Genomic DNA, 24,403 nt, shown 5'->3' with positions numbered 1-24,403 from the left:
TATGTACATTTTAGATATTGATTATTGCATTTAGAGAATACTTGTTGTTCAAATATATCCTTCAAAAGAGAAATGAATCATATCCCTATGTCTTATTCAATGACAGAATGTCCAGTAATAAAGGACCCATGATGCATTGACCTTTAAACAATTCAGTATTGTAGTTTGCTCTATAAATGTGTAATATATGTGGACGTTTAAGACTGCATAAAATAATTTAATCAAATGTATGACTTTATTTAACCCTATAAAAGACGACGTGAAAAAAATAGGTATTTAGTTTTGATTGTGTCCGCCATAATGTACACACATGGCTGATTACATTTCAATTAAATTAAATACTTATAATGCTGTTAATAAATATATTGTTGTTCTTGCAACCTTCCTATATTAACAATACTTAATATATAAGTGTAGCCTAATATTGACCTGCACAAAAGCACCTTCAAATGGAAATAATAGACGTGCAAAAAACTAAGTGCAGCATTTAAACAGACCTTATTTCAGGCTAACAACCAAAAACACATGCAAAATCCTGAGACCAGCTAAAATGCTGACTCATTTCCAGGTTTTAGGACTCATTCCTGCACCTCTCTATGACCCTAACCCTAAAATATGTTCGGTGTCTCCCCAGGTGGAGATCAGTCACCTGAAGGCTCGGCAAAGCGGTCTCCACGAAGAGTTTCAGACTCTGCAGAAGTCGTCTCAGTCCTCGTCCGTTGGTCCGGCCATGCTTCCTGTCTCCACCACTTCCTCCTCCACCACTTCCTCCTCTGCTTCCTCCTTCCTGTCGCGGCCCTCGGGGACACACTCGGGTTTCCACGGCGACGAGATGGACCTCAGCGACGTCCTGTGGTCTCAGCAGGAAATCAACCGGCTGTCCAATGAGGTCCTGCGTCTGGAGGCCGAGGTGACTCACTGGAGGAGGATCTCTCAGGTAATCATGATGAGGATGCAGTGTTCACTTATTCACTTCTAATGGAGCAGGACTGGCTCATCCAGCCACAGGAATCGTTTATTTTTATTTTGTACAGGCTAAAGACACAAACATGGACATAACAATAACATATAGGAGATGACATTCCCATCTCAGACAAAAAAACAAAAACAAAAACAGAAGAAATAAATATACAGTCAGTAGGATCACTTCACAAACAACAACAGGTAGACAACCAAATACCACCAAAAACACAACATGGGAAGCATATTTATTGTTCCTTTCAGGGTTCTTACGGTCATTAAAAACCTGGAAAAGTCATGGAAATTCAAAATGCTAATTCCAGGCCCTGGAAAAGTTATGGAAAACAATATTTTTCCCAAAGTTTTGGAAAAGTCATGGAAATTTAACTAAAGTTGCATCAAATATAATTTATATTTTATCTAATCGCCGAAATAATAATACTATAATGAATGTATAGTAATAGTAATGAAACGTAAAATGGCATTTAACTGTCGAGGTGTTTTGCTGGTTTAGTTGCTTTAGCGTGTAGAAGCTAGTAAGCCGTCTATTTGATTTGTTTTAGATAGGCACAACATGTTTCAGATGCAGACCTTATTTTCCTGTTCCATGTTAAAATAAACCATTTTCAGTGGTACCGCTGAGAAAGAGTAATTGTTTTGGTCATGGAAAATTAGGTAAAGGTCATGGAAAAGTCATTGATAATCATTGGTGAAAAAGTGTATGAACCCTGTCCTTTAATCCCACTCTTCGTTAGAGCTCATTATGTCCCATTTCATGGCGTGTTGAGCCACCAATTGTATTTTTTATCTACTCTTCAAACACCTTAAAGGGGACCTATCATGCAAAATGCACTTTTTGATGTCTTTTATACATAAAGATGTGTCCCCGGTGTGTCGGGGAACTCACGCAGCGTCAGAAAATAAAACCCTCTCTCTTTTCCTCCAACTCCACATCCCACAACGGGGCTACAACGGAGCTGATCCAGATTTGCGTCCAATATGACGTAATATCGGAAACGTAGGCTGGCTTTACACCCACGGCGCTATCAGAAACGTTGCTATCAGAAACAATGCCCGACTGTTTTGGACGTAATATGGTCGGTGTTTACATTAGCATCGCTAACACTCAGAGCTAACCTGTACTGGAGAGCATGGGTGTGAAGAAGCAGGAAATAAAAAGGAACTCACCTTGTGGTATAACTGGCAAGAGAGAAAGCCTTTGAGCTCCATACTGTTTCAGAAATAATCCTTGATAATCCATGATATGGCGTTTCATCACGGCGGTATTTAGTTTAGACAGTAGCTGCCGGGTCCTGCATGAGCTCAGACCCCTCCTTTTTGTTTTTTTAAAGCTTTATACCCCAAATCAGCACTTTTGAAACAGGAAGTGAAATAGAGGGATATGAGGCATGGCTAGAATGGGTGATCTGTTTGGTATTTTGAGCAAAACACTTCATAGACATGTTTTTTATATATTTGTATATATCTGAGACCTATGCTATTGCCTAAAAATAGCATGATAGGTGACCTTTAAGTGAAGATTACTCCTTGATTGACTTTTCAAAATATGTTTTGTAGCCAGAAGAATAGTTGTATTTATTAACTGTGTGCGGTCTTCATCTAAAAGCCCAAATAAAATATTAAAGGGTGTCACATTTCTATAATCAATTAGCCCCCAAAAAGACCCAAATGTTTACATTTTTCCAGACTATATTTATTATATATTGACAGATTTTGTTGTTGTTGTTATATACTTTTAATCAGAAGTCAACGATGAAATAAACAAAAGTGATACACATGTGCTAACCAAACACAAAACACACAATAAATATAGAAAAGAAAATGGATAAAATAAGATAAACAACCTGTAATGTGCTTTAGTGAAAATAATATATATTTTTTAAGTTGTCTGAAACACGACAAGCAGTTTTGGTACCACATGCATGAGAGTTGCTATATAAAACACTTTGATAAACAAACATGAAAAAGGTAATGCGCAGCCGTACAGTTTCATATACGTGAAAATAAACTTGAATTGAATATCAACAAAAACTTTATTGTTTTTGTGTTCCTGACAAGATCTTGTTGTTTTATATTATTCTAGGCATCAACAGCAACAGGAACGGGTAACGGCGACCAGGGAGAGATCCTCAAACTCCAAAGAACTATCAAGGTGAGTTTTTTTTAAATCTGAAACTTAAGCTGCTATTAATTGACAATGTGAAAGAGGTTCCTCATATTACCAGACTTCAGATATATATTCTACTAAGTGCTGTGTTTATAGTTTGTTTTGCCGTAGCCACATTTTCAATGAATGCAGATTTTAAGTAATTTCATAACAACATCTTGCACCAAGTGTACTGGGTCTCACAACCTTGATGTTTTTGCCGCTCTGTGACAGGATCTGCGCGAGGAGATGAGGCGAGAGGTGGACGAACATCAACACGAGCTGACGGCTCTGCAGGACGTTCAGCGGCAGAAGATGTCCGACATCACCCGCAGACACAAGGACGATTTAGCGGAGTACGAGGAGAGGATCGAGGAGCTGGAGGAGCAGATTCACGGGGGTGAGCTGCTGTTTGGGATTATTTAACTAATGGAAGGTGTAGGAATTCAGAGATTTTACTGAGGAAATCATGGCTTTAAAGGTCCCCTATTACCTTGGTTGGTGATTGGCTAATGGTTACACAAGCCAAAACATCGTTATGACATCACAAAGTGGCCAAAATCTGATCAGCTCATTTTCAGACAGGTTTTTATATAAATGGATCAGGACAAAAAGAGAGAGAATCTTTGTTCCTGAAACTTTCAGAATCTCTTTACACAGAGGGGACACATGTTGATGTAGAAGAGACATGAAGAAGAGGGGACACATGTTGATGTAGAAGAGACATGAAGAAGAGGGGACACATGTTGATGTAGAAGAGACATGAAGAAGAGGGGACACATGTTGATGTAGAAGAGACATGAAAAAGTGGATTTTGCATAATAGGTGACCTTTAAAACTAAAATAAACCCTCCTCTGCAGGTGTGAGTCCGGCCTCTTCCCCGTCTGATGCCTCCAAGATGTCGGACCTCCAGCAGACCGTCGTTGCTCTGCAGGAGGCGGCGGATCAGCGGGAGGAGCAGCTGCAGGAGAAGTCTGCCGGTCTGGAGGAGGCGCAGAGGAAACAGGCGTCTCTGCAGCAGGAGAAGGACGAGGCTCAGGAGGAGAACACGGAGCTGCTGCAGAACTACACCCGCCTGCAGACCTCCGTCACCGAGCTGCAGACCAGAGTGCTGGAGCAGGAGGGCAAGAGTCTGCAGAAAGCTCAGCTGGAGCAGGAGATCCAGGCGCTGAGAGACAAGCTCACAGGTACACTGGCATTATTTTAATTCATGCTGAATATAGCTACTGAGTTAATTAATGAAAGCTACTCAATGCCGTCAGGAAGTCTCTTTTATTAAAGCTGATGGTGTTAACTTATGTAAAAATGATTGATTTGGATTGTAGTAATCGCACATAAATATTGCATGGACAAAGAAGATTGCCAACGTTTTTTTGTGCTTTAAAAATTATTTGGGATTTAATAAGAAATACTTTATTTATCCTGGGGGGAAACTCGGTGTCAGGCTTCATGTTAAAATATAATTCAAATGTGCTGTAAAAATAAAAATATGCACTACAATAATAATACAATAGAAATGTGAAGAAATTAGTATATTACAATTTATACAGTTGTGTATTAGTATTTGATTATTGCTCCAAGTGTAAAGTGTAATATATTAATAATCCTTAATTATTTGATTATTGTACACCTGAATAATTGCACAGTATTGTTTGTTTTGTACATTATTATTAATTAAATTGTCTCCTTTCCAGCTGCAGAAAAAGAAATTGAGGGACTGAAAAATCTTGATGAGGTAAGCATGAATATAAATCACTAACCATACATATTTTAAATATTTATAACGTATGAAGTGGTAGGTTCTCATGATTTAACCCCCAAGTTTAACGACTTCTCTAACTTTTCCTTTTGCTTAAATAGGCAGAACCAAAGGAAGAAGTCGAGCATGCAGACATCTTAGAGCTGAACACCATCATCGGGACGTTGAGACAAGAAAGGGAAGTCCTGGAACAAGACAAGGTTTGTTTATCTGATGCAAACTTATTATTACATTATTATTTCAACCACGGGATGCTCAAAAAGGAAATGTGTGTGTGTTTTCTAGCATTGGTGTAATATAGTAAAAGTCAGAACTCAGTCAAAAACATGTCTTTCTTAATCTTGCTGGTTCCTCATGCACTGCTAATAATGGGATATTATTACATATGTAGTCTAGATAACTGAGAAATAATGGATTGCAGCTCATCCATAATGCAGCGGCTCGTCTGGTCTTCAACCTTCCTAAATGTTCCCACACCACGCCGCTCTTCCGCTCCCTTCACTGGCTTCCAGTAACTGCTAGAATCCACTTCAAGACACTGGTACTTGCATACCATGCTGTGAATGGATCTGGCCCTTCCTACATCCAGGACATGGTTAAACTGGCAGCACGTGCACTCCGCTCTGCATCGGCCAAACGGCTCGCTGCACCCGCACTGCGAGGGGGACCCAAGTTCCCATCAGCAAAAACACGTGGGTTTGCTATCCTGGCTCCAAAATGGTGGAATGAGCTCCCCATTGACATCAGGACAGCAGAAAGCTTACACATCTTCCGGAGCAGACTGAAAACTCATCTCTTTTGACTCCACTTCGAGCGATAGAATTGCTAATAAAGCACTTATATACTAACAAAGGACTGGCTTATCTAAAACCAGTTCAGTAGCACTTGAAATGTTCTGGCTCTATGAAACCTGATGTACTTATATGATTGTGTTTTCTTCAAGTTTGTATCTTCTTGGTCGAATGCACTTATTGTAAGTCGCTTTGGATAAAAGCGTCAGCTAAATGTAATGTAATGTTATGATTGATTTGATTACAAATATATCCTAAAGTGTTATTCTCTTTTGTGTGTCTTTTCACAGCTTGATCTAGAAGAAAGACTTGGATTGTCAGAGGATCAGAGAGGCAGCAGTTCTGCAGCAGCTGAGTCCGGTGAACCTCAGGAGTTCGTGGAGGATCTGAAGCTGGAGCTGCAGCGCAGAGAGAAAGCTCTGAGGAACACCGAGGAGGAGCGGGACACTCTGATGTCTGAGCTGGAGGAACTGGACCGGCAGAACCAGGAAGCAACACAGGTCAGACTCAACACAGAGGACTGATTATTGATCAATATAGAATAATAATAATAAAAGAATCTCGCCAACCAAACTGTTAAAATGTTACAAACTATTTGTATTTCTTTACTACTATCAGTATAAAGTGTTGCCTGTATTTGATCCTTTACAGACTCTATAAAAATGAGAAATATCTCATTCCATGTGCATAAGAATAGAAATGTTTAGGACTTTAAACTTACTAAGATCTCCCACATTGTGGTGATATTAACGTGTGAAATGATGAAGCGCGTTCACACCGCAGTACGTTTCCCACTTTAGTTCCAAAATGTTGCGTTCACACCAAAAAGAGCCGGAACTAGAACTTAGTTCATGAGAACCTTTTTACCCCCTTTTCCGTCCCTGCTAGAGAGCAGGTACTTTCGTGGGAGAAAAAGGTTCCTATGTCTGATTGGCTGGGCGGATTGCAAACCACGCCCCGTAAAACTCCCAAAAAGTTTTGTGAAGCCGCCATTTTATTATCCTCGCATTAGCATTAGCATTAGCCCCGCGCACCAACGGAGAGAGACTAACTTATGGCAACACAAAATAAAACATGGGAGCGGTGGAGATGAGGAGGTGTCGGCGTTCTGGCGATTTACTCTGAAGGCTTCAGTAGAAGCTGCTGGGAGTCCCAGCAGCTTCTACTGAAGCCAGTCCCCAACTCCGGGGACTTCCGGCCGGGGACTTCGGGTGGCAGTATACGCCGTGAAGTGGTTTGCGGCCTGCCAGTAAACCCAAAGCAGAAGAAGAAGAAGTGACGTCAGCGGCTTCATTTGCCCAATCCTCCCTCAGGGACTTATTCCGGTGTGAACGCGATCTGTACTTAGTTCATGAGAACTCTTTAGTTCTCATGAACGTACAGATCGCGTTCACACCGGAATAAGTCATAAGTTCTGATGAACCTTTGTGGGAAAAGTACTGCGGTGTGAAAGCGCCTAGGACTAACTTACTCCTTTCGTATTTGGCATATTGAGTTTTTAATGAATGAAGACATCGTGAACGCGTCCATGTTGAGCAATAAATATATAAAAAATAAAGAGAAAATCTGAAAAAACAACTCATTTAAAAAGGAAAATATGTAGGAATCCTTCACAATAAGAAAAAAATGGAATATTTACATATTTGTGTTTTGTTTCAATGTTTTCTGTCTCCAGCACATGATCTCTGTGAAGGAGCAGCTCTCTGCTCAGCTGAAGGAGGCCGAGGCAGAGCTGTCCTCTCTGTCTGCAGAGCTGAACACAACCAAAGACCAGAGGAGAGCGCTGGAGGAAGAGCTGGAGAACCAAAAAGAGAAAGCGAGCCAGAGCGCCTTCACCCTGAACGACCTGCATATGGGCAAACAGCAGCTGGAGCGCTCGGTGAAGGAGCTGAAGGACAAACTGGGAAATGCACATGGGCAGAGCAAGGAGGCAAGGAGAGAAATCACAGAGCTGAAGAAGACTCTGCGGGAGCGAGAGGAACAGTTATCTGGTGCAAAAGCAGCGCTGGATGAGGAGAGAGAGACGGGAAGTGAAGCGCAGGGAAGTGATGAGAAGGTAGCAGCGAAGGAGAGGGAGTTGTCCGACCTCAGGAGAGAATTAAACGAGTTGAGGAGCTCTCAGGAGAAGGCGCTGTCGGAGGATTATGAGTTAAAGATGGAGAACAGAAGGTTGAAGGAAGAGAGTGAGCAGGCTCTGGGGAAAAGTGAAGAACTGACCAAGCAGCAGAAGGAAAGCCAGGCAGCTCTGAGCAGGACGTTACGGGAGAAGGACACTCGTATCGAGGCTCTGAAGCTGGAGAAAAGTCAGCTGGAGGGAGAGCTGGGGCAGGTGGAGAGGACGTTGGCACAGCAGGCGAAACAATACCAGCAGACCATCGAGGAGCTGAGCAGAGCTCGCTCCATGGACGCCTCCGCTCTACAGATGGAGCACGAGAGAGCCGTCAAACTGAACCAGGACAAAGACCTGGAGGTCGCTCAGCTGAGGAGAGACGCAGAGCAGCAGGCGTCCGACCACAGAGACACCAACGAGATGCTCTCCATCACTGTCGCCGGGCAGAAGCAGCTGACGGATCTGCTGCAGGAGAAGGACGTCTTCATGGACACGCTGAAACAGAACGCATCAGATCTGCAGAAGGAGATGCAGAACAGTATCTCAGTCGTGAAGAAGGAGGCGGATGCTCTGAAACTGGCGCTGGAGGAGAAGGATAAACAGCTGGGAGGCATGAAGGAGGAGAACAGCCATTTGAAAGAGGAGATCGACCGAATCGGGGATCAGCAGAGCAGACCTCAACCTCTGACCGAGCCGCGGACTTTAGACATCATCACAGAGCTGGAGACGGAGATCACACAGCTCAAGGTGTCCAGGAATATACTTGAAGAGGAGCTGCAGACTCTGAGGAGGACCACGGAGGAGCTGCAGGCCTCCGTGCTGCTGTCGCAGCAGTCCTTACAGGCTCAGCAGACGGAGCTGGAGCAGGCTCACGCTCGCCATCAGCAGACGACACTCAACTACGACCGGCTGATCCACGCCAGAGACCAGGAGATATCCCGCCTCCAGGATCAGCTCAGCGAGAGTCGAGTGCACTCCCCCGTTGTGCAGGGAGACGTCATCCTGCACGAGGAGAAGAGCCAGACTCTGAATCAAGAGAACGACAACGAGAAACACGACCTGTCCAAGGTGGAAATAGACAAGCTGGTGAGAGGCATCAAGGAGAAGGAGACGGAGATCAGCCAGCTGAACGAGAAGAACATCTCGCTGACCCGACAGCTGGATCAACTGGTGGTTTCCCGGGAGGAGGCAGGGAAACTGTCTCAGATGATCCTGCAGAAGGACCTGGAGATCCAGGCGCTGCATGCTCGTGTGTCCATGGCGTCTGGAGGCGGCCACAGCCAGGACGTCATGTACCTCCAGCAGCAGCTGCAGGCGTACGCTGTGGAGAGGGAGCAGGTGATCGCCGTGCTCAACGAGAAGGCGAGGGAGAACAGCCAGCTGCGCTCCGACTATCACCGCCTCATGGACATCATCCAGGGGAAGGAGGCGGCGCTGCTGAAGCTGCAGCAGGAGAACCAGCGCCTCTCCACCATGAGCGATCCCTCGGGAAGCCAGGAGATGTTCAAGGAGACCATCCAGAACCTGTCGCGCATCATCCGAGAGAAAGACATCGAAATCGACGCGCTCACGCAGAAGTGCCAGACGCTGGTGGCGGTGCTTCAGGCGTCGGGAGGAGAGAACGGCGGGGGGTCCGGAGGCGTGAGCAGCAACCAGTTCGAGGAGCTGCTGCAGGAGCGAGACACTCTGAAGCAACAGGTGAAGAAGATGGAGGAGTGGAAGCAGCAGGTGATCACCACGGTGAAGAACATGCAGCACGAGTCTGCGCAGCTGCAGGAGGAGCTGATGAAGCTGCAGGGACAGGTCTCTGCCGACAGCGACTGCTCCTCCAAGCTGTCCGTGGATTACGCCGGGCTGATCCAGAGCTACGAGCACAAGGAGAGGAGGCTCGGGAGTCTGAGTCAGGAGCTGGCTCAGGTGCAGCAGAGCATCTCGCAGCTCAGCACCACTAAAGACGTGCTGCTGGGTAAACTGGACAGCGTAGCTCTGACTCCAGAAGGCGTAGCTGATGCTCCAAGCCAGCAGACTCCTCCGACATTAAGTAGTGAGAAACTGCGGGAAGAAATCACCAGATTGCGAAGTCAGTTGGCTGAGAAGGAACACATGATCAGGACTCTCCAGGAGAACAACCACCGGCTGTCCAACTCGGCGTCGGACACAGAGAGCGAGCAGAGGAATCGGCTGGAGGAGGTGCGGCTGGTCAAAGAGAGGCTGGAGGCCCTGCAGAGGTCCGTCAGGGAGAAAGACCTGCTCATCAAAAGCAAAGGAGACCAGCTGGGCAACGTCAGTGAGGCGCTGCGAAACCGCGAGAACGATAACGAGGTGCTGAAGCAGGCCGTGACCAACCTGAAGGAGCGCGCTCTGATCCTGGAGCTGGACGGGAGGCAGCTGAAGGAGGAGAACGAGCTTGTGGTGTCGCGCTCTCGAGAGAAGGAGTCCGAGTTCAGAGCGCTGCAGGAAACCAACATGCAGTTCTCACTGCTGCTCAGAGAGAAGGAGTTCGAGCTGACGGCAGTGAGCGAGAAGAGTGCAACCGTGGAGAGGATGCTCAAAGACAAAGAGCAGGTGAGTTCGCTGCAGACTTCCCACTTTGTTTCTCTTTCATTTAAAGGTGGGGTAGGTCATTTTGGAGAAACCAGCTCGAGTGCGCTAGAATATGAAAGTACACAACCGAAAAAAATCTGCCCCTTCCTTCAGACTTCCTCACAGAGCCCCTCCTCCAACACACACGAACGCGCACATGACCAATGAGGGCACGAGATAAGTTTGTGCACAGATGGAAGGCTGACAGGCAGGTAGGCCATCCAGTTATTTTAGCCGGGCCGGCTCAGATGATTGGTCGTGCTTTTTACAGTACTACGGCTTCCACAGATGACATTTTTTTATGGATTTTTTGTCAAAGCACTTAAGATATTCATTGCTATCGGGATGTTAAGAGCATTCCATGGAATATAACAAAAAGTGTATCTCGAGCCGGTTTCTCAAACTTACCTACCCTACCTTTAAGTGTGTTGTGTTTTAACACATTTTAAAACACAACGTTTATTCAACAATTCAAGTAGACACAGGCAGAGTTATGGACATCATTTTGGGTTGAAGTATTCCTGAAAAGCAAGATTCCAACATTCAAGTGTTTTAATGATACTCTGCATACTGTGGTGTTCTTTAGTTCTTTTCAAATATTTACATATGTGCTTCCCTCTGCTGATGATGTGACGCAGGGTAAGTCAGGAGAGCTGAACCAGCTGCTGAACGAGCTGAAGTCCATGCAGGACAAAGCTGTGGCCTTCCAGCATGAGAGGGATCAGGTGATGATGGCGCTGAAGCAGAAACAGATGGCGACCACTGCAGTGCAAACCGAGGTATGAGGAAGGATATCACATTTTGTTGAATCTGATGGGATGCATATGTTTCCTTAATAGGATATGAAATGGATAAAGGCAGAGAAACTGACTGAAACTGAAAAGAAAAATGTCTAACAATTTTGCATGAAAAATTGCTTTAACAATTAATCAATTATCATAATAGTTGGTCAACTCATGGTTGCAGCTTTACTCGTATTGATGTACAGTTACATACCATTATACATACTAGGGATGAGAATGATTCATCAAATATTCAAAATGTTGAGGGGTGCCTAAGTTGATTACATGTTATCAAATGGATTCATTCAATGTATACGACAGTGCCATTTTAAATATCTTAAGAAAAATATTTAAAAAACAAAAACATGTGTAATGTTACATTTTAACATTTAAAGGGGACCTATCATGCAAAATGCACTTTTTGATGTCTTTTATACATTTACAGAAAGTAAAACCCTCTCTCTTTTCCTCCGTACCCAAATCTCTAAAAACGGGGCTACAACGGAGCTGATCCAGATTAGCGTCCGATATGACGTAACATCTGAAATGTGGACCCACGGCCCTATCAGAAACGTTGCTATCAGAAACAATGCCCGTCTGTTTTGGACGTAATATGGTCGGTGTTTACATTAGCATCGCTAACACTCAGAGCTAACCTGTACTGGAGAGCATGTGTGTGAAGAAGCAGGAAATAAAAAGGAACTCACCTTGTGGTATAACCGGCAAGAGAGAAAGCCTTTGAGCTCCATACTGTTTCAGAAATAATCCTTGATAATCCATGATATGGCGTTTCATCACGGCAGTATTTAGTTTAGACAGTAGCTGCCGGGTCCCACATGAGCTCAGCCCCTCCTTTTTTTTTGTATGAATTTCTTTCTTCTTTTTTTTAAAGCTTTATACCCCAAATCAGCACTTTTGAAACAGGAAGTGAAATAGAGTGATATGAGGCATGGCTAGAATGGGTGATCTGTTTGGTATTTTGAGCAAAACACTTCATAGACATGTTTTTTATATATTTGTATATATCTGAGACCTATGCTATTGCCTACAAATAGCATGATAGGTCCACTTTAAACAATATATGTATGTGTACATTTCGAATATTCGGTTAACCGTTTTTTTGGGGGTCAAATATTCAAATATAATTTTGCTTTCAAATTCCCATCCCTAATACATACTGTCCTGAACCAAAACTCGAAACTCAAAATGTTCGTAAAGCAGATTTAAGCATGCAGGAAAAAGTCCTCAAAGTACCGCGGTATTCTCGACTCTCTCCTCATGTCAGGATGTCTCCGTTTCCTCCCACAGCTTCAGCACGTGCGGGACAAAGAGCAGCGTCTGAACCTGGAGCTGGAGAGGCTGCGTAACCACCTGCTGGACATCGAGGACTCGTACACCAGAGAAGCTCTCGCTGCGGAGGACCGAGAGAGCGAGCTGCGCAGGAGAGTCAACCTGCTGGACGAGAGGCTGGCATCGTCCTCCAGCGCTGTGGAGAAGTCCAGGTCAGCATCAACCAAGAATTAAATACAAATAAAAACCTGAAATACTGAAGATTATTTAGTTGGGCGTATGTCAAAACATTTAATTCCACTGTAAAACTAGGTCTGGGCAATACATCGATTTTCTTATATTATATTTGTGTACATACGTGTCATTTCCTTGCTATAAACACTGCATGCAGTAAATACATGTCATTTAACTTCACTGATCATTATAATTCAAAAGTCTTATGTGTAAATGTTTTGTGGAAGCACTCATATTTAGTTAACCGTACAACATAGGTGCAAAATCGAAGTTAGAGATATTTGATTTCCCATACCTACAGATGGTTAAGTTTCTGTGTTTAACCACCAGACTAGTTTGAAGGATTGTGTTGCTTATTTCTTTAATAGCTGCTCTGCTTACATCTATGATTATTAACCCTTAACTGAGGCTGATAACTGCTGAACTTCCTCTGGTGGAGCCCAATTCATATTTGTATATCAACCATTGTCTTTACCCTCAAAACTACTTTTCTTGTCTTTCATTTTAATGCTATCTCTGTTGTCTACCAGGTGTTCTCGGGTCTTGATTTCAATGAGATAACGGCATTAAATGAAGTTTATATATATATATATACAATAGTTGAAGTCCAGTTTCTCTCCTGCAGCCAACAGGCCAGCATGCAGGTGGAGTCTCTGCAGGAGCAGCTGAGTGGAGCGGTGAAGCAGAGAGACGACGCTCTGATCCACCTCAGGACGTCCCAGGAGCAGGTCAACCAGTACGCAGTGTCGCTGTCCAACCTGCAGATGGTGCTGGAGCAGTTTCAGCAAGGCAAGTCCATTCACCATGAAGAGGATTCAAGGCTTTTATTGTCATTTGTACATTAGCTACAGTGTAGATATGTCAATGGAAATCTCAGGTCAGAGACTCCTCCAACAGTGCAACATAATAAAACAGACAAAATAGTGCAAGTAATACAAATAGAATAGAAATAGTGCAAGGAGAGTCTATATACAAGTAATTGGAATATGTTACATTAGATAAATAATGTGTAAGTTGCAAACAGATGAATGTTCTTTCAAAAGTTCAGGTGTTTAACTGTCCCTGAGTCTGGTGAAGACTTGTGCATTATTATCATTTTTCTTTTAGTAGTATCACTGTTCATGTTTTATTGTTTTATGGTTCGGTGATATAACTCTTTCTGTTTGTTTATACCTTGATGTTGTTTATAAATGTTCCTCATTTGTTATTGTCATTTTCACTTTGTAAATCCCTTACTACCTGTAGTAATTGTGTTGTTCCCCATCAGAGGAGAAAGCGATGTACTCTTCAGAGCTCGACAGGCTGAAGAAGGAGAAGGACGAGTGGAAGAGGAAAGCTGAGAGGCTGCATGACCAAGCATCTTCCCTGCAGGTAAACAAACAAACAAACAAATCAGATATGTTCATTTAATTATATCCCGCAACATAAGTACTCGGACCCTTAACGAAAGCAAATGTACTAATATAACACAAAATACTCAGATACAAGTAAAAGTCCTGCATTTAGCATGATACTCAATTACAAATAATAGAAGTATAAGCAAAGTTTCACATTTCTTAAGCTGGAACTATGAAATGCTTTTTTACAAAAAAATACATTAAATGGATATTTTTTAATCATAGCCAACTTTATTTTCCTACAAAGTGTTTTCATCTGTAATTAAATACATTAAAACATCATATTTGACAAGTCTGTGGTATTTATTTTGTATGGAAAAGTCATCATTTTTAAAGTAATCAGTAACTTGAGAAGTCAAGTACATGGAGAAAAGTACAATATTTTGGGGTGTAGTGGATGATATGAAGAAAATGAACAAGCAAAGATTGTGTGTATCTCAAATGTCTACTTATGCCTCCAACAGCAACGCCGCACATCAAACACATATTTCTTAAAAAGGCCCTATTATGCTTTTTTAAGTTTTCCCTTTCCTGTAGTGCAGCGGTTCCCCACCTGTGGGTCGCGGCTCCCTAGTGGTCCGCGAAGGCATTGCAAGTGGCCCGCCAAATAATTTGCAAAACATTATGATTTGTGTGGAAACATTTCATTATTAAGATTTGTTTTTTTTATTTGAACCTCTTTTCCTTTCTGTTTCTTGATCCTCCTTAGCAACGGACATTGACAGCGGTCTGTTCTACTGGATTAACAACGTGTCACATGTTCTGAATTGACCAATCAGAATCGAGTATTCAACTAAACCGTGTAATACAAATGTCTGTTTGTTACTGATAGCCAGCTCCTTTTCTAATTAAAATAAAAAGTACTCTGAGAACTTTATTTAGCCTCCGTATTGTTTATGGTTGAATGTGAGCCGCGAACATTTTTTAGATTCTTAAGTGGGCCCTGAGTTGAAAAAGGTTGGGAGCCGCTGCTGTAGTGTGTTATAGAGGGTTTTAGTGCATGTAAATGGTCTGCAAAGGCTCTTGTGTTCCCTCCAGACGGAGTTTCAATCTAAAAATGTAACTGAAGTTGCAGTCATTATTAAAAAGGTGTATTTATTGTTGGTGTTTCCCTCTCTCTCAGATTAACCTGGATGAAGCCAGCGCTGCTCTGGAGTCGGCGTCTCGCCTCAGCGATCAGCTGGACCTGAATGAGGAACAAATGGAAGAGCTGAAGAAACAAGGTGAGGTTCAGCCAGGTGTGTTTCACCTGCCAACATCTGCTCCTCAGAGGGAAACATCTGACAGCACTCCTTATAAACTTCTGACATTTATAAAGTAGATTACAAATATTCACGAGGTAACAGTAAAAGAAATGTCTTTGACTAGTACCTATCTATCCATCTATCCATCTATCTATCTATCCATCTATCCATCTATCTATCTCTCTCTCTATATATCTATGTATCCATCTATCTATCTATCTATCTCTCTCTATATCTATCTATCTATCTATCTATCTCTCTCTATATCTATCTATCTCTATCTATCTATCTCTATATCTATCTATCTATCTCTCTCTATATCTATCTATCTCTCTCTATCTATCTATCTATCTATCTATCTATCTATCTATCTCTCTCTATATCTATCTATCTCTCTCTATCTATCTATCTATCTATCTATCTATCTATCTATCTATCTCTCTATATCTATCTATCTATCTATCTATCTCTATATCTATCTATCTATCTCTCTCTATATCTATCTATCTATCTATCTATCTATCTATCTATCTATCTATCTATCTATCTATCTCTATCTATCTCTCTCTATATCTATCTATATCTATCTATCTATCTATCTATCTATCTCTATCTATCTCTCTCTATATCTATCTATCTCTATCTATCTATCTATCTATCTATCTCTATATCTATCTATCTATCTCTCTCTATGATTGTATCCTATCATGTGTGTATTCTATTTTTCCTTTTATTACACATTCTTAATTGACCTTCTTTTGTTTAAATAAATAGTTGAATTCTTTTTTTAATGGATCTTTCATTTTATTCTATTCTCAAATGGAGCAACTTTCCCAAAACCCAATTCCCATCCTGGATAAGTGACATATTCTGATTAATGTTTATTTGAGATATTAAGGAATGCATTTGCTGCCATTTTCCTGGCCTTTGAATATCGACGTCTTATTATTTCTTCCCTGCTCATGTTTTTATTCTAGTGTGTCCTTATCGTAGTCAGAATAACAGAGAGAAGTAAACCTGGTCTCTGCCGCGCTTCAGGTTCTCCTGTTTTATTATTTCTGTGCAGATGTCACTCTTATCACTCTCACATTTGGCTGTTACTTCAGAGCAAATTCTCAGACGGCTTTCCAGACATTGTGTTCGTTGAGTCCAGATATATGAAGTCATGCATTTACATTACGAATCAATCACCTACTGTATGGAGAGTTTACATTCACTCTATTTATAGTCAGCGTGAGAATATCTCAGCAGTCAGAGGATGGCGATGGCTTTGTATCATGTATTAAAGGTCCCATGTCATGGCCATTTCTACTGATCATAATTCCATTGTTGAGGTCTACTAGAATAGATTTACATTGTTCAATGTTCCAAAATCACATTGGTTTCTCATACAGCATCTCTGTATAGTATGTGTATTCACTCTCTGTCCTACACACCTTGTTGGAGCTCCTGCCCCCCCCCTCCCTATGAGCCCACTGTGCTCTGATTGGTCAGCTCGCCCACTCTGTTCTGATGAGTCCACCGTTACAGCGGAACATCAGTGATTATGTGTTTAAATGGCGTTTGTTAGCAACCAGAAAATGACACCAGTAAGGACAAACAGATGAGAATGCTGCGTGGGGTCTGGGTGCCGTGTTGGCGGGACGTTGCGAGGCTCGCTGCTGCGAGGAGCGGACAGTGTGAGCTCGCTTACTGGTGTGGTTTCCTGGTTGCTGCGTGGGGTCGGCGAGACAGCGAGACACAGCGAAACCCAGCGCGAAACCCAGCCCGAAACCAGCCCGAGCACACACACACCCGCAGCCTGGCTGTGAGTCTGTGTGTGTGTGCTCACACACAGACTCACTTGGTTCCCGGAAGAAACAAATGGAAAAAGAGAAATCTCCAACGAGGCGTTCTGGGGCAGCATAGACAGGTCTTTTCTGTGTTAGAGTTTTACTCCCTACAGGGTGTACTTTGAGGGTTTGTGACTCTGCAGACCGTTTACATGCAGAAAAAGCTACATAACACACAAGGGGACGGGTAATAACCGGAAAAGCATGACATGGGACCTTTAACACTAAATTAATGATACTACAAAAATAATCTAATATTAAAAAGTTCAATATAACATATTTTTCACTGTGTGTTTCTCAGTGGAAATAAGACAGGAGATGTTGGACGAGGTGCAGCAGAAACTGATGAGTCTTCTGAACAGCACGGAGGGGAAGATTGATAAGTAAGTCTCTCTCTCTTTTATTTACTTTTAATACGATTTTGTTCAACAACACCTTTGGTTTTCATTATGTCTCTCCCACAGTTTCAAGGAATCTTACAAAGTCTAACTGCAGCATAAATATGTGATGAGGTTTTGTCTTTATCTTATGTTATGACACGAAGGAATCACATCTCTTACTGCAGTAATCTCTCACAAAGAGGCAAAGAAAATCATCCAAATATGGACATATTGAATTTCTTTGATAAAATTAAGGCTTAAAGGTAGGGTAGGTAATTCATTTCAGAAACACTTGTTATATTCCATGGAATGCTCTTAACATCCCGATAGCAATGAATGCATTAAATGCTTTGACAATAAATACATTAAAACATTTCATCTGTGGAAGCCGTGGCGCTGTAAAAAGCACGACCAATCATCTGAGCCGGCCCGGCTAAAATAACTGGATGGCCTACCTGCCTGTCAGCCTTCCATCTGTGCACAAACTTATCTCGTGCCCTCATTGGTCATGTGCGCGTTCGTGTGTGTTGGAGGAGGGGCTCTGTAAGGAAGTCTGAAGGAAGGGGCAGATTTTTTCCGGTTGTGTACTTTCAAATTCTAGCGCACTCGAGCTGGTTTCTCCATTCTTACCTACCCTATCTTTAAGTGTTTCTCAAGTTACATAAAACATTAAAAAAGCTACTGGTTTACTGCCAAAAAGTATAGAAAGGGATAATTTTTTGAGAAAAAAAAGTATATTTATCGTATATTATAGTAATAAATTAAACAAATGTACAAATGTGGGGAAGTTTTAAGTCATATTATTTTGCAATACTTTAAATGTGTTGACTTGGTTTGTCTGTACATGTACAAATACAGACTCCTTTATTAAAAATAAAACGGACAAAGAATCCTTCCATCAAATGCCTTAAATCCGAAGGTTTTTTAGACATTTTTTAAAAGCAAAAAACATTAAATAATAATAAAAAATCAAAAGGAAAAAAACATAAAAATGTAAAATAAATCTGCCCATATAAATGTTAAAATAATACATTGAAAATAATAATATTAATAATATTCCGGCTGTTTCATTGTGTTTCCAGAGTCCTGATGCGTAACCTGTTCCTGGGATACTTCCACACACACAAGGACAAACGTGCCGACGTGCTGAGGCTCATGGGAAGTGTGCTGGGGCTGAGCAGAGAAGACGTGGACAAGGTGAGAGGTTCCTCATTATCATATCTCTACGCAGAAATAATGGATATCTTTGGGTTTGAGTGACAACACACAACCTTTAAAGACATCGCCTTGAACTTTGAGAAACTGGGATGGACAATTTACAAAATGTTCTGACGTTTTATTAGTCGAAAGATGAATATATTAAATAAACTGCTAAAAACATTGACAAATAAATAATTGCCATTTGCAGCCCTAGTAGGTAAGAGTTCTTACTTTTAGAGAATATTAGGTTGAAAGGTTACGCCTCCATTGGACTGAGATCACTGAGGAACACTCTAGCTCCTACTGGCTACCGCTCTAACACATTGTACGTGATAGGCTAAGAGGCGGGACATCTCTAAGCGGTTGACCAATCACAACAGAGCCAGCCAGCTAACCAATCAGAGCAGACTGGGCTCTGGTTTCAGACAGAGGGTGAAAAGAGGTGCTGCAGCACAGGCAGTATGAGAAAAATAAAGAGCTTTTTGAACATTAAAGCATGAAGACATGTCCCAGTAGAGACACTAGATACTGATATACACCTGAACATTAGCAGGAGAGGACTCTTTAAAGTAGAGACACTAGATACTGATATACACCTGAACATTAGCAGGAGAGGACTCTTTAAAGTAGAGACACTAGATACTGATATACACCTGAACATTAGCAGGAGAGGACTCTTTAAAGTAGAGACACTACATACTGATATACACCTGAACATAAGCAGGAGAGGACTCTTTAAAGTAGAGACACGACATACTGATATACACCTGAACATCAGCAGGAGAGGACTCTTTAAAGTAGAGACACTACATACTGATATACACCTGAACATCAGCAGGAGAGGACTCTTTAAAGTAGAGACACTACATACTGATATACACCTGAACATCAGCAGGAGAGGACTCTTTAAAGTAGAGACACTACATACTGATATACACCTGAACATCAGCAGGAGAGGACTCTTTAAAGTAGAGACACTACATACTGATATACACCTGAACATCAGCAGGAGAGGACTCTTTAAAGTAGAGACACTACATACTGATATACACCTGGACATCAGCAGGAGAGGACTCTTTAAAGTAGAGACACTACATACTGATATACACCTGAACATCAGCAGGAGAGGACTCTTTAAAGTAGAGACACTACATACTGATATGAATCTGAAAATGAGCACAGTAGGGCCCCTTTAATTAAAAAATAAAAGCATAACAGCATGGACAAACTAAAAGATAATGACAATAAAAGTAGGCAGGCTTACTCTTGCTAAAAGAGAGACTAATTGTCACTACATTTTACTTTTGAGCTGTGACTTTTAACTCCAGCAGATCCTCTCGGTGCTCACAAACAGAAAGTGTTTCCTCATCCAGACCTCCTGCCCTGTGGGACTCCGGCCAGCGATTACCCAACACTGCTAAAGCAAAACAGAGACACACAAATGCGATTAAATCTCCTCAGAAGAGCCATATTAATTGTGTCGGAGGTCGTTCCACTTATTTCTTTTTAAGCCCTCCCTCATGTCCTGTTATTGCTATTTAGATTTTTCCACTCTACTCATGTTTACCGCAGCCAAGTGTCCCACAAAAACAGACCATATTTCAGATTCAGTGGATCTGCTGCCTTATGAAAGGAAGAAAGATTCTAAAAAAAATTGAGGATAATAAATTCTGGAGTTTCCTTCTGTGTATGAGCTCAAGTAGTTAGTGGGTACACAAAATATGTGTCCAGAAAGTGGTGGCGGACGGAAAGGAAATCAATTTTAAAGGGAAATAATCTTACCGCCTCTTTGGAAACAGAAGAACAATGACAAAAAAAGCCTGAACAAACTTTATAAGACTGTAATGTTCACTTTTCATCACTTCATTCTGTATTTCATGTACTTATTCATACATTTACGAGGTGTTTTATGATCATTTGGAGACTATATTCCTTCTGAGATCATAAAAAGGATTTGTCTCAAATTTCTGCACCTGGATTTTCGGTTAGATTTAAGGGAATCGAATTCCTGAACCTGAACAAAAAAAAACTGTTCATCTAAAATAAGGATAGGGATATTAACTCAATGAATTAACATTATTTAGGTGGAGGCTTCGAACATCCCTGTCTGGTTTCTGCATGTTCCAGCACTGTCTGTTATTTGTTATGTTTGTGTGTAAGTGTTTAAATAATCCTAAACTTCTGTGTGCAGATGTTGGAGGACGACGGTCGTCACGGTGTCACAGGATGGGTTTCTACCTGGCTCGGAGGAAGAGGAGCTCAGAGTGTCCCGAACACTCCTCAGAGACCCACCAGTGCACAGACCCTCAACTCGGTAAGAAAGAAACAAAACGTTAGGTCATTTTAAGTTCACAAAGTTAGCATCTTGCTAGATCCCTCCACAAATAGCAAATAGGATTTCTCCATTGGATTTTGGATCACTGCAGAAAATTATCTCCACATATTAACACCACTTTATGATTTAAAAAAAAAAGAAGCTAACTTTAGGCTATAAAGAAACTACAGCACGGTCACATGACTTCACGTCACCACCGCTAAGCTAAAGGCGGCTAATGTTGGGCTTTAAAGGAACTACAGCACGGTCACATGACTTCACGTCACCACCGCTAAGCTAAAGGTGGCTAATGTTGGGCTATAAAGGAACTACAGCACGGTCACATGACTTCACGTCACCACCGCTAAGCTAAAGGTGGCTAATGTTGGGCTATAAAGGAACTACAGCACGGTCACATGACTTCACGTCACCACCGCTAAGCTAAAGGCGGCTAATGTTGGACTATAAAGGAACTACAGCACAGTCACATGACTTCACGTCACAACCGCTAAGCTAAAGGCAACTAATGTTGGGCTATAAAGGAACTACAGCACGGTCACATGACTTCACGTCACCACTGCTAAGCTAAAGGTGGCTAATGTTGGGCTATAAAGGAACTACAGCACGGTCACATGACTTCACGTCACCACTGCTAAGCTAAAGGTGGCTAATGTTGGGCTATAAAGGAACTACAGCACGGTCACATGACTTCACGTCACCACTGCTAAGCTAAAGGCGGCTAATGTTGGGCTATAAAGGAACTACAGCACGGTCACATGACTTCACGTCACCACCGCTAAGCTAAAGGTGGCTAATGTTGGGCTATAAAGGAACTACAGCACGGTCACATGACTTCACGTCACCACTGCTAAGCTAAAGGCGGCTAATGTTGGGCTATAAAGGAACTACAGCACGGTCACACGACTTCACGTCACCACCGCTAAGCTAAAGGAGGCTAATGTTGGGCTATAAAGGAACTACAGCCCGGTCACATGACTTCACGTCTCCACCGCTAAGCTAAAGGTGGCTAATGTTGGGCTATAAAGGAACTACAGCACGGTCACACGACTTCACGTCACCACCGCTAAGCTAAAGGCGGCTAATGTTGGGCTATAAAGGAACTACAGCACGGTCACATGACTTCACGTCACCACCGCTAAGCTAAAGGCGGCTAATGTTGGGCGTGATGACGTTGAGTCGTCGCATTTAGACCCTTGTTAGCAACTGTAGGTTTTAAATCCATCAGTGGGGTATTTACTGACGTATTTTATGTTGTAGAACAAAGCATTAAAGTGTGTTCAGCTTGTGTTAACCACAGACCTTATTTCAGTCTATCTATAGTTATAATGGTGCAAAATAATGTAAACTAAAATCACAATTTCTTTTGAGGAGAGACCAACAAACCCGCCCCACCCCAAAAGGCTGCAAAGCCCAGAGAAACGCTGTAATGGCTCTGACTGATTTATGTTGTATATTAGACAAACACCACACTTCCCAGGACTCTCTTTCAGCGAGTTATCACAGACCGGCTCCAGCATAACTTCCCTTCATTTATAGAGAAACAAAGCACTCGGGGTCTGTATGCTTTCACAAGGAAACGTCCAGAGTGAAAACAGGAGAAGAGATAATAATATGCACACAGAGAAATATGGCTGTACCATTAATCTAAATCACCATTTTGACGTCACCATGAATTGGGAATATGGAAAAGACAAGTTGGTGCCACTAGATTCATAGTATTTCATTTAATTGACAATTTAACTAAAAATAATTGTTAATAAATCATTTTTGATTATTTTTGATTCTGCTGAGTGATTTTTTTAATGTTGAGTTGATTTACATTCCTAATGTAGTGCCAGTTGTCATTTACCTATTTTTATGATTTTATGAATATAAATCGATGCATTAATATTGATTATTGTTAGTATTTGTTGATAACCAAACTTGCTCTATAATGTAAAAGTCTTATGGGGTTGAACCAACTTTGCAAAGTGAGGAGATGTGGTTCCTCGGAGTAAAAAAACATTCATTTTAAACAAACAAAAATGCCAGTTTTTGCCAGGGTTGTTATCCCAATGCTCACCTCTGCGATACACCATAGTACATTTTAGTCACCATTTCTTTCCCAGGAAGTTATTCTGAATCTAACTCTTCATTTTGGACTCCTTGTGTAAGATGTATTTCAGCAGCACTTCACACTTTCCTCTCTTTCTTGTTGTTGCAGTCCTTCTCAGAGATGTTTGTAAAGTTCCTGGAGATCGAGTCGTCGCCTTCGATGCCCGCACCAAAACTCCTCGTCCATGAAATCACGCCTCTGAGCGCGCCGCCTCCGAGGAGAACCAACAGCGCAGCGTCAGGCTCCGCCGCAGGTAAACACTTTGGGAATAACCGCCAACATTAAGACACTGCAGGTGAACGGGGTAAAATATTTAACTAACAGATGAAACTTCCCCACTTCATTACTGACATTAACACAATACTTCAGAATGTTTTCTGACATGTTCTGTTTGAATATGTAAATGAGGTCTTAATTAATGGTAAGTTTTGGTGAATTTAGGAGAAATCTACTGACACATGTGGATTTATTAGATTTTAACTATCCACTAGTCCAGGCGAAATAGCCCAAAATCTTAAAATTAACAGTGACTGCAACATATTAAACTTAAAGTGGACCTATCATGCTATATTTGAATAATATAGTGTAGGACCATACCTATATAAGGCATATTTATGCTTTTTTTTTTTTTCAAAATACCAAACAGATCATGCATTTTAGCCATGCCTCATTTCGCTCAATTTGACATTTTCTAGCTCTGTTTTGGCAAGGGCAGATTCAGTGAGAACAGCACCATCTACAGGCCTGGCATATGTACTACAGCGTCTCCAGCGCTTTCGAACGGCAATGGCCGTGGCTGTCTCCTCCTGATTGGTGGAGTTGGCCCAATAGCCGTAGCGCCACCGTCCTGACGTCAGGACAGTGTTCAAATCTGGATCAGTTTTTATCAGATCTGTTGCAGCCCCTTTTTTAGAGATTTGGGTATGGAGGAAAATAGAGAGGGTTGTGTTTTCTGACACTTGGTGAGTTCCCTGGAACACCGGGGACACATATTCATGTAGAAAAGACGTACAAAAGTGCATTTTGCATGATAGGTCCCCTTTAAGCTAAATGTCTCCTCATAGGAGGTCACTACACTACAACAATAATAATAATAATAATAATACATGACGCTTATATAGCGCTTTTCAAAAAACGCAAAGACGCTTTGACAGAGAATAAAACAGAAAACGAAGAAAAATACACAAAGAGACAAACAAAAACAGAAAAGGGGGGGGGGGGGGTCAGAGGTTGAATGCAGTGT

The 24,403-nt window shown here is 41.9% G+C and overlaps 1 protein-coding gene across 1 annotated transcript in view; it reads left to right on the top strand.

The window, feature by feature from the left end:
- The window catches only part of trip11 (thyroid hormone receptor interactor 11), a 32,368-nt gene that overhangs the window by 6,368 nt on the left and 1,597 nt on the right, over positions 1 to 24,403 (top strand). The window contains exons 4-20 of the mRNA XM_034144343.1: positions 635 to 937; positions 3,065 to 3,133; positions 3,362 to 3,527; positions 3,989 to 4,315; positions 4,823 to 4,863; positions 4,989 to 5,087; positions 5,969 to 6,178; positions 7,354 to 10,353; positions 11,010 to 11,150; positions 12,462 to 12,655; positions 13,303 to 13,466; positions 13,945 to 14,048; positions 15,198 to 15,297; positions 17,452 to 17,533; positions 18,613 to 18,727; positions 20,922 to 21,044; positions 23,269 to 23,413. Coding sequence (XP_034000234.1) covers positions 635 to 937; positions 3,065 to 3,133; positions 3,362 to 3,527; positions 3,989 to 4,315; positions 4,823 to 4,863; positions 4,989 to 5,087; positions 5,969 to 6,178; positions 7,354 to 10,353; positions 11,010 to 11,150; positions 12,462 to 12,655; positions 13,303 to 13,466; positions 13,945 to 14,048; positions 15,198 to 15,297; positions 17,452 to 17,533; positions 18,613 to 18,727; positions 20,922 to 21,044; positions 23,269 to 23,413 — 5,383 coding nt within the window. The remainder of the gene's footprint in view (positions 1 to 634; positions 938 to 3,064; positions 3,134 to 3,361; positions 3,528 to 3,988; positions 4,316 to 4,822; positions 4,864 to 4,988; positions 5,088 to 5,968; positions 6,179 to 7,353; positions 10,354 to 11,009; positions 11,151 to 12,461; positions 12,656 to 13,302; positions 13,467 to 13,944; positions 14,049 to 15,197; positions 15,298 to 17,451; positions 17,534 to 18,612; positions 18,728 to 20,921; positions 21,045 to 23,268; positions 23,414 to 24,403) is intronic.

This window comes from Trematomus bernacchii, unplaced genomic scaffold (genome assembly GCF_902827165.1).
Source record: "Trematomus bernacchii unplaced genomic scaffold, fTreBer1.1, whole genome shotgun sequence".
Taxonomy (NCBI): Eukaryota; Metazoa; Chordata; class Actinopteri; order Perciformes; family Nototheniidae; genus Trematomus; species Trematomus bernacchii.
Note: the sequence above shows the minus strand (reverse complement) of the source record. Positions and strands in the feature narration are given on the sequence as shown.